The sequence below is a fragment of the Zosterops lateralis genome, assembly GCF_965231275.1.
Source record: "Zosterops lateralis genome assembly, chromosome: 3".
In the NCBI taxonomy this organism is placed as follows: domain Eukaryota; kingdom Metazoa; phylum Chordata; class Aves; order Passeriformes; family Zosteropidae; genus Zosterops; species Zosterops lateralis.
In genome coordinates this window covers 68,550,589-68,564,744 of record NC_139764.1, presented here as the reverse complement: position 1 = coordinate 68,564,744, position 14,156 = coordinate 68,550,589, and the positions used below count along the sequence as shown (strand labels likewise).

Below are 14,156 nucleotides of genomic sequence, written 5' to 3'. Positions count from 1 at the left end.
TGCACGTTAACTGTGTTTTGTGGGTATAGGCTTCTATGAGCTGCTGAATACTGTTTTCTTGCACGTTTAAGTGTATATGTTGTTTTGCTTTGCTTTTCCTTTCCAACCTGTCTTTGTCTGAGGATGACTCTTGATGGAATTTACTGCTTGAGGATTTTGAACCATCTGACTGTATCAAGCATGGAAAAAATTTACTCTCTTTTTGGAGACCTCTGTATCATTGTCCATTGATACATATTTTTTTTTCATTATCCAATATGTAAGTCACTTTGCTGCAGTAAAAGCTCTTGTCTGGGTTTGAACAACACTTTTAATATGTGGCTCATTCTTCATTTCCTTTATTGTCTCTATTGAAGCTTAGCTAGAATTCAACAAATACCATCCTAGGCTGACTGTGAACATCTTGTATGTAAGCACTGAATGGAGTTGCCTGTCTCTATTCCATGTGACAAGGGTTTTTCTACCAAAACTTTTGAAAAGCGAAGTATTTGATCAGAATATATTTGTTAAAATATATCACTAGTATTGGGTTGATTTTTGAAGCCTCATGACTTTAGAAGGAATGTGCATCTGGAAATTTTATTTGCAGTTGTTCAGTTAAAGTAATAAAAAAACTCCAGGCATCTCCTTAAAATGTAAGTGATGTGAAGCAAATGGCTTCTGTAGGTTCAGATTCTCTGTATTATGAATATAGTATAAATTGCACTTTTAGTGCTTAAGTTAAATCCATTCGCATATCACATTATCACATTTTTTTCCCTCTATGCCTTGCTTCTCCATTTTGACATGTTGCATCTCCTGTTGCTCCATTACAGAGGATCATGGGGTTGCTGAAGATTTGTACTCTGCTGTCAAATTTGTTGAAGTAGGACAGCAAATTTGAAAGCTGTTGGAGAATGGACAGAACGTGCATAGAATCCTGTGCGCAAAATACGAAACACAACATCTTAACCTGCTCTTTGTCAAGAGTTTTTCTTAAAAATTAGCTATTACATATCCCTGGATAAGCAGTCCAATTTAGTGATAAAATGTTTAATTTCCAGCTTTTTGTGATAAGAAACAATTTGAACAGACAGTTTTTGTGCCTTATCAAACTATGTTCAAAACCAAACTGAAGTTAATAACTTCACTTTGACTAAGAAAAATTTGAAGAATTCCCATATTCACATAAGATTGAATGACATTCATTTTGTAGTCAGTTCTGGATTAGATCAGAATTAACTTACATATCATTGCCTGTCTGACCTTGTCATTTGAATGCTCTTGCCTTGGAAGGGAACCAGAATATTTCAAAATATGCAATGGGTGATGCATTTTGTACATCTACAGGTGTTAATTATGCTTTAAGCTCCTTGAAATAGAACAGTATCATCTGAAAATATTTTGGTTTCTTCAAGTAGACTTGAGCATTTAAGCTTTTTATTTTTATACTATTCAAACAGTGGATTTCTCTTGATCTTGGTTAACTTTTAATTTTTAAATTGGAATAAATCTGATTGTGTTTTAAGATCAGTTCATCTTAGTTTGCAGTTTAAAGTTATCATCAAAATATACATTGGTCTTTTCAAGACTTAAACGTAAATTTGCAATACTATGACTTTTTTAAGAATTATGAAAAAAAAATTACTTTAATCAGCATTTCACCTAATTACAGTTGATACATGGCTATATACATGCAAAATTTTAAAGCATAGGAAAGATCATGTGTCCCTCACAGAGGGAGGTTATATGCAGGCAAAGACCAGTAGCAATCTTATATTTTCAAACAGTTATCCCAAATACACATCTTGCTGCCTACATGTTCCCTGTCATTATTTATTGGTTTATACGTACATGGCAGAATGTTAACAGGGCATGCAGACTGCCTTAGATGCTCTAAGTGACACCTGAGCTTTACTGAATGATCACACCAGCATATTCTGCTGTGAGCAGCTGTGGTTAATAAATGTCCAAACTCTCTGTGTGCAGCTGACGGCCACTCTGCGGATCCTGGCTGACTGTGCCCTGGCGCGGCGCCGGCTCAGCGACAGCGCTGCCATCCCCGAGCTCTGCGTGGCGCTGGAGCAGCGCAGCAGCGACAAGGACGTGTGCATCTGCATTGTCAGGGTGCTCAGGTACATGTGACCACAGTTCTGCCTGCAGGCAGCTCCCCCTTCCTGCCCGAGTAACCTCCAAGGAGGCAGGATCAAGCACTAAGATTGGAAGATTTACATTAAGCTCGTTTTTTAAAATGCTCTGTGTAGCTTTTAATGATATTGTGTGCTGATTATGTCTCTGTTAATACTTATAAAATTGTTTAATTGTAGCCATACAGACTTGGATTCATTATCCCCATGAAAAGTATTTTGTTGTTTTGTGTCGTTCTTTGATCCCACAGATTCTGATTGAGTTTTTTAAAGTACCATTTCTTATATTTTAAGGCTGCAGAAATTATTAGGTATTTATATATAAATCCTGGTTTAGGCCATGTTTGAAAAAAAATTAATGAGAGAAATTACACAAGGAACTGTGTATTGTGAAATAAAATACGAGAGAGAAAATGTGGCCAGTGTTCATTGTTTTGAGCTGTTAGAGAATGCTTGAGGAGATTAATCCCTGGGATCAGGGCTTGCGTGTGCAGATGGAAGTGCTGAAAGAATCACAGTTTTATGAGCAGCCAACGGCTGCTTCCCGGGTTGTGCTTTTTAGAGGGAGATCAGTATGAGTTAGTCACCAAAAAGATCATTTTGTAGTCTGAATAGTTTCTCAGTCTTCCAGTTACCAAGCATCGACTTGCAATATTCAGTGCTAAATGGACTTGCAAACAATGTAAAGATTTTGAAGAAGTTGTGAAATCAGTTGTTGGCAATTTCAGGAGTAATTAGATTATAAACACAGTTTATTAATGATGTGCTGGATGAAGTATTTGCCATTGCTGCTTTGTTACTGCATTGAGTCGTGTTGCCTGTGGCTCTATGTTCAATGAGATTCTCTAATGGACTTCTCCTCTTCAGCTCTTTCAAATTATCCATTACATTCTCCTTTCTGGATGAGGCTGAGTTGTGCTTTCAGTAGTGGCTACATGAGAGGCTGGCATTCTTTCCTCCCCATAGCTGGAACTAGACAAATCTGCTCCTTTGCTGTTTGTGCTACCTGTAAAGCTTGTGAATGGCCACCTCAATTCCATGCTACCTTGTTCACTTCTCTATCTCTAGTTTTCTTCCTAAAAATGAGCTCTAGCAATGATTACAGCACTTTGAGCATGTTTACTTCTTCTGAGGAGGGAGCATTTCTTTTACTTGGAAAATGGCGTGAGAAGTAGGATAATGGGGTTGTAATTAAGTGCAGTTGATACTTACACTGTAATTCTGATAAGGACATTTACTTAATATAGAATTCAATATGGAGAAAAAATAACTTACCTTACTTAAAGTTTCCTACTGTTTCCATTTTTTTCCTTAAGATTAGAACTGCATGCTCCAAGAATACAAATTAGCCATAAAATCAATTTAATTACCTTCCTGGAAATTGCAGTCACAAAAAAAATATACTATGCAGTACAGAGCTCAGATTTGAATTTTGTTTTGTCTTCTAGTAATACAGAATGATTATTCTCTCAATCAACTTTAGGCAGGTTCTTTGTAGAGAATATGTTCAATCTATTTAGATTATTCATTCAATAAGACTGTAAATCTTCCTGTAATTAGTTGCAATTGAACATCAACACAGATCTTTTCCGGTTTTGACTACATGAGAAGTAAGATGTTATCCTAGCTTTTTCTATTATTGCATTTTTCTGGTTTGACCAAAGCATGTCCGGTTCCCTGTTTTGGCAATGGTCAAGGTGAGCAGTGTAGGACTGGAGCAGCTGTTAAGAAATGTGCAGAGATAAATCCTGCCTGCAAGGAGGCACATTCTCTGTATTTGCTGGTAAGAGATGTATTCTCTCAGTGCTGTTGCTGAGCTCTATCAGATGTGCACTAGGAGGGGATCCCTTATATCCTCTTGTCTGACTTTGCACCTGATCTTGAAATTCCAGTTCTCCCATTTAGCACTAAGAAGTGCTGGTGTTAGCATACTGTGCCCATATGGCAAGCAGGTTGGGAAGCTCCTTATGTTTGCTTTGTCCCGTAATTCACTGTGGCAAGGATAGCTGGGCTTCTGTTGTGCTCTTACATAACTGCATATGCCTCTGCTAGAAGTCAGAGTATTGGCATTCACTTCATTGTTGGAAAATATGGCTCTGAGAGTAAAAAGTGACTTTCTAGAAATTGTGCTGTGGAAAAAAGTCCTTTTGTTCATTTATATTTTTTTTTTCTTTATAGCAAACTTTCTACCTACAATGACTTCTGTGCAGCTTTAGCAGACTGTTCCAGATGTTACATCTTATTTTTAGCCCTACTAAACAAATACCAGAAGCAGCAGGTCAGTTTTTCATCTCTTGATTTTTATATATTAATCCTCTGATGTGTCTGTGTATTATTGTGTATAAGCTTGTTTTCAGTGACCTATTTTTATGCATTTACCAAATAAAAATTTTAGATGGTTGACAGCATTTCTAAGTAGTAAATAATTGTAATGAAATAATTTAGAATAAAAATTCAAAGCAATACAGAGGACAGTTGATTAACTTGTCTATCCATGTGTAGAAACAGTCCTTTAAGTATCTATTTTTCTCCTAGTTTTGAGAAATATTTTTAAAGCAAAAAGCTATTTGAATATTTAATAGTAGGAAAATATTGGGCTTTCTCCTGTCCTCCTCACGTGCAAAAGAAGTGTGACTTTCCTAGAGCTCAGCAATATGAAAGCAGAGGAAAATATGTTCCTCCCTGTCATGTAAAAAGGGGAGATTTACTCAAACCCTTTGTGTTTGATTAGTCTGTCAGAGCCCCAGGAAAGCCGTGACCCATGTGCCCAACCAGTCTGTTGGTGTCCCATTATGCCACCCTTCACTAAGCAGTCCCACTGGATCTGTTCTGCTGACTTACTCAGGGTCACACACCTGACAGAGAAACCTCCTCTTGGGTCTCCTCCTTTACCTGACAGAGAAACCTCCTCTTGGGTCTCCTCCTTTACCCGCTGCGGGCAATGGGCACTGCCCTTGAAGGATTCACATTCACAGTTTGCAGAATAACAAGTGCTCTTTATTAGCAGAATTGTGAAAGGTTAAGGTTTGAGACTTAACCAGTGATTGTATCAGACTGCAAAAATATATACAAAACAATATACTGATTTAAAACAATGTACTAAGCTCTAATCCCCAATAAAAGCTGGTCTGAGACAATTATTCAGCATGTAGAGATCATATTTCTTACACAGTAGGTGTCCCTGTGAGGGAGAAGAGAGACTCAGCTTGTCGACTGATCCCAAAAATTACAGTGGAGTCTTCCCCCATTTCTTCCCATTATTAACTCATTTTTATACTATTTCTTTATGTTTAGGTGGAACTTGAGTGGCTTTGGTCATACCTCTTAATCAATGAGGAATGGTTGCACTAGGGAGTGGGTATCTCAGGATAGTACCCGAGATAACCTTGGGATGGGGACATGCGTTAGTCCAAGTAGAATGATTTCATAACAGTTGCTGATTCAAGAGCAGGACATTTTCCTTTATCTCCCTTGGTTTTCAGCTCTTATGGGGCTTATCAACTAGAAAATACCACTGAGTTCCCTCCTCTGCAAGGGTTTCAACACAGTGCCTGGCCATAGTGTCTCCACTCTACTCCACCCTCTGTTGGATCTTCCTTAGATTGCATAGTGTGTGGGAGGTCAGATACGCTGGCCATGTTTCATCCGGGGAGTACAAAACTGTATTTTTCCCTGTAACTTCCATACTATTATCTTTCTACCCTCAGTCATCTTCCCATACTCTCTAACTACATAAGATATCTAAATGTGTCTCTCCTTTACCAGAGAAAACTGCATGCCTGGAGTACCACATTTGGGATATTCATGTAGAAATAAATGTTTAGACTTTGTCAAAATGACTCGTATCATGAAGTAAAATTCTGAGTATAGTTGCTGCCAACTTTATTAGAACTCCAAGGGTGTTGCTCTATTGTCCTGCTGTATCACAGTGATCTTTCTTACATTTACTGGAGCACTTAGAGTTTGGTGCAGGATCCCGGTCTTATAGATTGATACATTGGTGAGAGTGGAATGCCCTATGTAAAGCAAATTACTCAGCTCTATTGCGAGGTAAGTTTTAAGAAGAAAATAATTTTTATCTAAAGCATAGATGTTCAAAGGTGGAACAAGGTTTCAAAACATAGGATATTAAATTACATTAAGATCAGTCTTAAAAATAAGGAACTTTCTTGGCTGGTCCAGTATCTAAACTAGTTTGAGATCATTTAGTTATCCTATACAATATATCCCAGGGTTAGTAATTCTTGGATATTTGTTGGAAGGAGGTCTTTTGTGATGCTATCATTGAAGGGAGTTAATGAAGGTAACTAGATCGGCTATGCTGAACAACATTCTTTCTCCTGCCAAATACAAAAATAATTAGTTCCTTTCCTATTTACCAGCATCCCTGTTTTCTGTGATAATGCACATGGAAGAGGAACAAAGATTAAATTGTTTCTCTTCTAAATATCTGCTGATTAACACTTCTGTAACGCATCTGAGTATTTCTAGGTTCAGGCTGCTCTTGCATAGTTTAGTCTCCAAAGACACCTTAGTAAAATACTATGTAAATGCTATGTAAATAACATGAAAAATATCAAAGGCATTATATTTTCCTAGGTTTATAGTTGTTCTTCCTTGTGACCATTGTATTAAAAACTCAACAAATTATGGAACCGAGAATAAGGATCTTTAATTAAGTAACATCTTTCTCCTAAACTTAATCTGGCATTTTAAGGGTAGCTTTTTTAGGTTCCTGAGATAATACCTTTGTGTCATAATAAATTGTAGGCTCACATCTGCCTCAAATTGTTTGGTAATTTTTAGTATTAAAAATTTAGCTTCTCATTTGTCTATTAAGTGGTCCTAAAATACTTCTTTCTTCACAAGGTTAGCATTGCATTTTGTGTTAAATTGTCAGTTGTTTAGCAGAATACAAATGAGTAAACAAGTAGCTTGTGTATTAAAAACTTATTTAATGAACACAATGTAATAACTATGCAATGTCTTCTGAATTATTATTTCTTACTGCAGTTTTGAAACAAGCGTGCAATTGTCAGTTGTCAGCTTAGTGAAGCCCTGCAGAAACAAAAAGAAGGACATAGATAGTGTAATGCAGCGCTCTTTCTGTAGTATATAATAAACACTTGAGCTGTGAGGAGTGCAAATGTTTTTCCTGAGGTGTAGTTGGCACTGCTCATCTTTTTTTTAAAATGCCCACAGCTTGTGAGTTACAGTTGATATGTGTTGAAAAGAAATGAAGTAACAGCAGTGTAAGTAAAATTGTCTACTGTGGGAAAAATCAAAGAAAAGGAAAAATCATCATTATTAAAGCATTAAAAATCTCGAGGACTAATAACTGATATGTGAAGAAAGGAAGTTTGTGTGTCTGTGTGCACGTGTGGTTTTCTGAGTTTTCAGGTTGCAAATTTTGTGGGATCAGTTTTTTACTGACAGTCATAGCAGCTAGAAACAAATGGGAAAAAATAGAGGAAAACCCACCATTCAGACTTTCTTAAGGGCTATCATAACTGTGACTTTAAAGATAAGTATTAAATACTGTGAAAGTAGAAATGGGAGCACTGGAAATAGGGTTAATGACTTGCACCCACACCACATACTGAATTCCACAGTTGCAACTGAAATAGTCTCTGTTCTTTTCTCCACACTGCAGTTACAGCTCTTTTCCATTTTTTTCTCGGCTCATATTCTCTCTTGGGGGAAAGAGTCAGAAGGAATGGAAGAGTAATGATTCAACTCTATGAGACAGACTGGGGAAATTGAGCTGGCAAGACTTGATAATAAAAACCATGTGTAATAGTCTTAGGTAGGGAATAGAGAAGACTGGAAAAGCTGAATCTTCAGGATAGGACTGGGGAAGTCAACTGGCTTTTACACACATCTGAAATACGTGTTCATGGTTGGCTTTGGACTTTCCTTCTGTGGAGTAACAAAAAAATCCTTGGTAATCCCACATGCTGTCAAAACTGTCAGAAGGGTTTGTGTAGAGCCTTTGTCTTGCAGGATAAGCTTTGCATGATTCTGTTTCTAGTCAGCATTGTAGACCTTTACTCATGTCAAGAAATCTTTTGGCAGGGTTCTGTTCCACTTTCCCACATCATTATAATCTCTAAGCTTCCCAGATAAACTGCATAGAGTGACTTTCTTGGGCTGTGGTTAATGTCACAAGTCACAAACAGGCCATGCTTTTGGAACAGGGACATTGCCTAAATAGGACAATAGCTTCTGTCAATAAGTTAGGCACTACCTGAGCTTAGGTAGTATTCTGGGGCCTTGCCAGCTTCTGTGTAATGTTTTATCAGTTAGGAATCTATTTTCAATCCTAAGAGCACAAACACAGAGTATGATACTAAAATTTGTATAGAAGCAATCTTATGCCTGTTGTATAGAAAGGTAGCCTAATTTTGAAAATTAGTAGTAGTAGCCTAGTTTTGATATTGGGAAGCATTTGTTTAACAATCTGATATCACTGGATGCAGTAATTGCCTATTCAGCAAAATAATAACTACATTGGATCGCATGAACAGGTCATCCAGTCTGCTCTTGATATTTGGCAATGGTGAGATTCAGATGTCTAGAGGACAGTAAAAATGGAGCAGGCATGTGTGATACGTTTTGGTGTGTACTTACCAAACCTCCAACTCTTTCCAGTTTGGAAACGCCATCAGTCAACTGTGTATGAAATAAACCTCAGCTGACTTCTTTTCTATGAAATTCTACAGTCTCTTTTCTACCCCATATAAACTTTTAACTTGTTAAAGATCCATTGACAAGGAATTGCATAGCTAACAATTCCTTTTGCCTATTTTGAGTTTGGCCTTTACTGTCTTTATTTGATGCCTTCTGGTTCTTGTATTGCAAATGTGGTGAACCCTACTGTTTGTTTCACACCTCCCTTGATTTTCTAGGTGTTTATCCTACCCTCTTCAAGTTACCTCTTTTCCATGCTGAAGAGTCCTTGCTTACTTCGCCCTTTCTGATAGATTGTTCCATGCCATGGTATATCCAAGTTGCTTTTCTCATAACTTTTTCCAATCCTGATTCCCGTCTCTGTTTTTGAGAGGAGGAAACCAGAACACAGCACTTAAGATGTGGCCATATCATAGATTTACATGCCTGCATAAATTTATTTCTCTGTAATTCCCAATACTTTATTTGCTTTCTTGATCTGTGATCATTAAACTCTGTCATTAACTCCAAGATTGCTCTATAGGTGGTTATGGTTGATTCAAAGGCTGTAATTTTAGACATGAAGATATGCTTGCTCTGTTCTTTTCCATGGATCCTTGAATGTTTAAACTCATGCATTTAAATTTCAGCTGCTATTTTATTACCAACTGACTCAATTCCTTTTCTGCTCTTCAGTCAGCCTTCATCTTTGGTATTTTGAGTATCATAGTGAAATCAGTACATTCTTCCATATCACTGCTGCTGTCTGTTTTCTGTGTTTATGGACAAATTGAACACAACAGATCCCAGCAAAAAACTTTGGGAATTCCATTGGTCATATTCCACCATTGCAGAAACTGTTAATTTACTCTGTTTTACATCCTCTAATCATTTATCTATACCATTACAGCATGAGTCCTTAGTTTCACTAGGATTTTGGTGAGTGACTTTGTTAAAAGTCTCCTGGCAAGTCACATGGGTGGCATCAGATGAGTCTTTTTTATGCATGTTTGTTAATCCCTTCAAAGAACTTTTTATGCATGTTTGTTAATCCCTTCAAATCCATAAGTCAGAAATTAAAAGTCTTAAAGCTGATCGTGTTTATCTGGGTATCCACCCATTTTTTGGTTCTTTTTTTTTGTGGTCTCTACTAATTTATCTGGTCCAGACACCAGACTTGATTTTCACTTGGAATCTTTTAATGTTTGTTACAGTTTTAGGAGGTTGCATAGTGCTGTTAGTAATTAAGCTCTTTAATTGATTAATTCTTTTAGAACTATTGGATAATTTTCCCATCCTGGTGATTGGTTGCTCTTTGTTTTGTCAGTTTGTTCCTTAAAGTTGTTTGTGATCGCTTCAGTTTTGGACAGATGGCTGTGATGAGCCTTCCCTGGAGAATGCTGTCTCATCAAGATCTCCCAGTTGCTTCCAGAGTGGGCATGAATCAATGCAAAGAACTCATTTTGCTTCTCTGCAATTTTCTTCTCTTGGTGCTCCTGTTTTATCCTGATCATCAATTAGTTCTGCAGATTCTGGCAAACTTTCCAGTCCTGATACGTTTGAAAAGATCTGTTAATATTTTTGCAATTCTTGAATCAGCTAGAAGAACTGCACTCGCTTTCAATTGTAATTTGCACACTGCTTTACCTGATTGATATAGCAATCAGTTTGTCAGAAACAATTTATTAAATGAAGAGATATTGCCTTGTCATTCTCTCTAAGGATATGTCCACATTTATTGAGTTCACTGTGCCAGGGTCTGCCCAGCTTCCTTCCCAAATGCATCTACCAGGTAGTGGCTCCCAAATCAACTTATTTTCTTCTGTGAGTAAGCAGGCTTTTGCTTATGAGACTTGCTCTTGTCTCCTCCAAAGGAAAAAAAAAACTTGTTTCAAGGCCATTGAAGGTCCTTTTTTGCTCTTAGGAGTGCTGCCGTGGGGAAGGTTGTCACAGGTGAGGCCTCTAAGTGCAGGGAATTTTCCCACTGTGTTTCTGGCTTTATTGATTAGGCAGAGGCTTATCTGCATGCCATGACTGGTCTTTCTGGCTAGTGTTTTGGTTGTGTGGCTGGCTAGTGTGGATAACTCTGTGATGAGCTCCAGGAACCCACCATCTGTCTGCTTCAATCAGTCATAAAACATAAGTCATGTAATGCCCAAAAGCAACCTCAGGCTCTTCCTTGTACTGTGTAGCGCTGCACCTGTGTTTACTTCAGGTACACGTTTGCCTCTTAAATACTTCGAGAGGTTTATTGGTCTTCTGCTCAGTGCCATCACAGTCTCCTGGGATACCAAAGGGGTTTTTTATTAACATTGTTATTGGGGGCAATGAGTCTTCCTGTGTCTACTGCTTGCTTCTAAATAAATGGTTATCAGTGCTGACCCAAGTGTTGTTTGTGTTTTGGTTACTCACTTTTTCCTGTGTGCCATCGTGTCTCATTTGGGCTGAGGACAGTTGTTTGTGTGACAGCATGATACATCATGTCAGAGAACTGACCCAGCTTCCAATAACCCTAAAACTGGAAAAAAAAAAAAAAACCAACCCAGTCCTTTTCTGGTCATCATCTGCATTGTTTTCCTGTCTGGTTTGTTGAACAGCCACACAAATGCTTCCTTAATCACAAATACTGAGGCAGCAATATGGGAGAGGAAAGAAACTCTGTATGGAAAGGAGATTGAGTGCTGTTTATGTCACTACTTGTGCTGAAATGTTTGTCAAAGTAACCCTACAAAGAGCTTTCATTGATAATGTGGTTCTTTTCTCCTACATTTACTAGTACATATTTTCAGTGGTACTCCTCCTCTGTGTAGCACAATATTATAATAGTTTCTAGGAAAATTTAAAAAAGGGAAATGATTGTTAAAGGAATTGATCATGAATGCAATTAAATGAAATTAAGGAGCAAAAAATACAAGATTTTTGTCTGGTGTTTTGTATGTGAACTTGCATATTCATCACTGATTAATTATTCTTTCTGAATTTGCTTTTTTTTTTTTTTTTCTGAGAGGGAAGGAGCAATTCTAGGATAGATATTCCGACAACTCTGAAGGAATTTCCCTGTAGTTATGTGAATAACTACAGAAGGTCACTCTTTCCCTGTAGTACAATTTCTGACAGTGTGCTGAGCTGAAAAGTGTATGTGCATCTCCCTAATGCTTTAGTTGTGATTTTTTTTCTTCTTTTTTTCTTTTTTTTTTTGGCTGAAAGAAAAAGCAAAAATGTTAAGAAAAGTGCAGAATGTTTGATCTGTACACTGAGTCTAAAATTATTAGAAATGCAGTGTTCAAAAATTTTAATAAACCAGTCTTCATTGGCAAGTATCATACAAGTGAGTGTATGTAATTACTAGATAATTAAACAATAGGATATCAATAATAATAAGATATTACTGCTCAGTGAGACGCACTATTATTAAAATATGTTATTGTAGTTTTTGATTTAATTTCTCTAAATGATGCTGAAAGCTTGGAAACACCTCTAAAAAAAGCTTAAAGAGTTTATTAGAGTTAAAATGCCCCAAGGAAATTAATTTATCCATGACAAAGGTCAGACCATTAGCAAGCTGCCTATTAATAGAATCTGCACAAGGAAGACGTTTCTGTTAGTAGACCAATCTTTAATCTAGAAGAAAACCAGCTGGTAAGAAATAAGGGCTAAAGCTGTTCTTATTTAAAGTACTAATAAGAACAAAGATTTTAACCAGAAAGATCAGCACTCATTGGAGCAATACCATGGAGGATATGGTTTTCAACCTTTTTTTTTTTTCTTTTTTTTTCCAATTGATTTAATGTCTGAAATACTGGTGGTTTTTTTTTATAGAGCCTACACAGCTTTTCATCGAATATTGTTTCCTGGTGCCAGTGTGCTTGCTTTTCTTCCTTACCTTTCCCAGGTCCCCAGGTGGCCACAAACAAACCTAAGCACAAGTTCTTGATTGCTGAAATTTACTAAGTGCAAATGAATCCTTTTCTGAAAAGTTTAGCTGAACAGATCAGATTTTGAGATGTAGAAATTATTGGGTAGGGTCCTATGATGTGGATACACAGAAGTATAATTACATTTTACTAATGTTCTCTCCTTCTCCTCAAATGCATTAATATTTGTGGAGGAAGGAGGTTCTCTTTACTGACAAGGTACTCCCTGCTGTCACTGTAGCAAAACTTCTCCTCTCTGCTCCTTATTTCGCATTCCTCAGTCAAGAGGTTGTCTATTTGTTTTTGATATTTCCAGAGTGTCCTACACCACTGCCCTCTCCCCCTTTTTTTATTCTTCAATTGAGTTTCATATTGTGCCAGCTGTCATTTCTGGGTTTGAACAGCAGTTTTACCAGCTAGAATGTCATTTCAAGATGAATCTTTACTGTATTTGGAAGAGAATAGCTCAGGGTTAGTATAACCAAAGTAATTTTGCCTACAAGTAGACTATCAGACCCTGCAAAGAAAACTTCCAAATTTTCTTTCCAAGGTGCATAATGAAGCAGAAATACAAATTTGGAAGTGAATGTGAATTAGATTTCAATGAGAAGCAGACTAGGTGGTAGAATTTTGACTTAACTCTGCTGAAATTTGTGTAACACGGAAAGCAGATTTTATTTACAGCTGATGATTCAATAGGAACTCAGCTGCTGGCATCTGACCTTTTGTTTTGTACCATGGCCCTCATTCTGAGGCTCCAGACACTGGATAAGTAACAACAGGTACTTGGCCAGCATTCACGGTTCTAGATTGGACTGTCCTTCCTTATTGATCTTGTTTTCGTTAGAAATGACTGACCTAATTTGCTTTCCTTCTGTACTGATAAGAACGCTTGTACAGTGCTCATCATGCTTACACTGAAAGACAGGTGTACTTTAATTGCCAAGATAAACTGTTGTCAGATTCTGTGACTCAGCAGGTACATGGGGCACCTTAGTTACTAGGGCAGTGCAAGGAAGAGAGTTTTAGAAGTAGATAAGCAAAAAAATCTTTATCTGTTATGATCATAAGTTGATGTTACAGCTGCCAGAAGAATAAGAGTTAAATGCTGATGGAATATGTGGTCCCATTACCACCTCAAAACCCAACATATCACAGTTTCTTCACAGATAGGAAGCAAAGAAAATGGGCTTTTCAAGCTTTTCTTGATTTGTTTATTCAAGTTTATTTGTGTAAGTAAAGCTATGTGATCTCATATATTGCCTTCCACTCAGGTTTGAGTACACTCTGTATTCATCATGTCTCACATGAATGCCTCACTATAAAATGATGAAATAACTGAGTGTAATTCCTATCTTTAATCGAGTTTGTCTTTAGTGCAATACATGTTTAAACTTCCATATTATATAAATTGATCTGATAAATGTAATTTTTATGTAAGTGTGAA

The 14,156-nt window shown here is 37.1% G+C and overlaps 1 protein-coding gene across 5 annotated transcripts in view; it reads left to right on the top strand.

The window, feature by feature from the left end:
• ARMC2 (armadillo repeat containing 2) overlaps nt 1–14,156 on the top strand; it is a 62,460-nt gene that overhangs the window by 33,683 nt on the left and 14,621 nt on the right. For all 5 annotated transcript variants that reach the window (XM_083856603.1, XM_083856602.1, XM_083856604.1 and 2 more), the window contains 2 exons: nt 1,969–2,114; nt 4,305–4,404. In XM_083856603.1, coding sequence (XP_083712729.1) covers nt 1,969–2,114; nt 4,305–4,404 — 246 coding nt within the window. The remainder of the gene's footprint in view (nt 1–1,968; nt 2,115–4,304; nt 4,405–14,156) is intronic.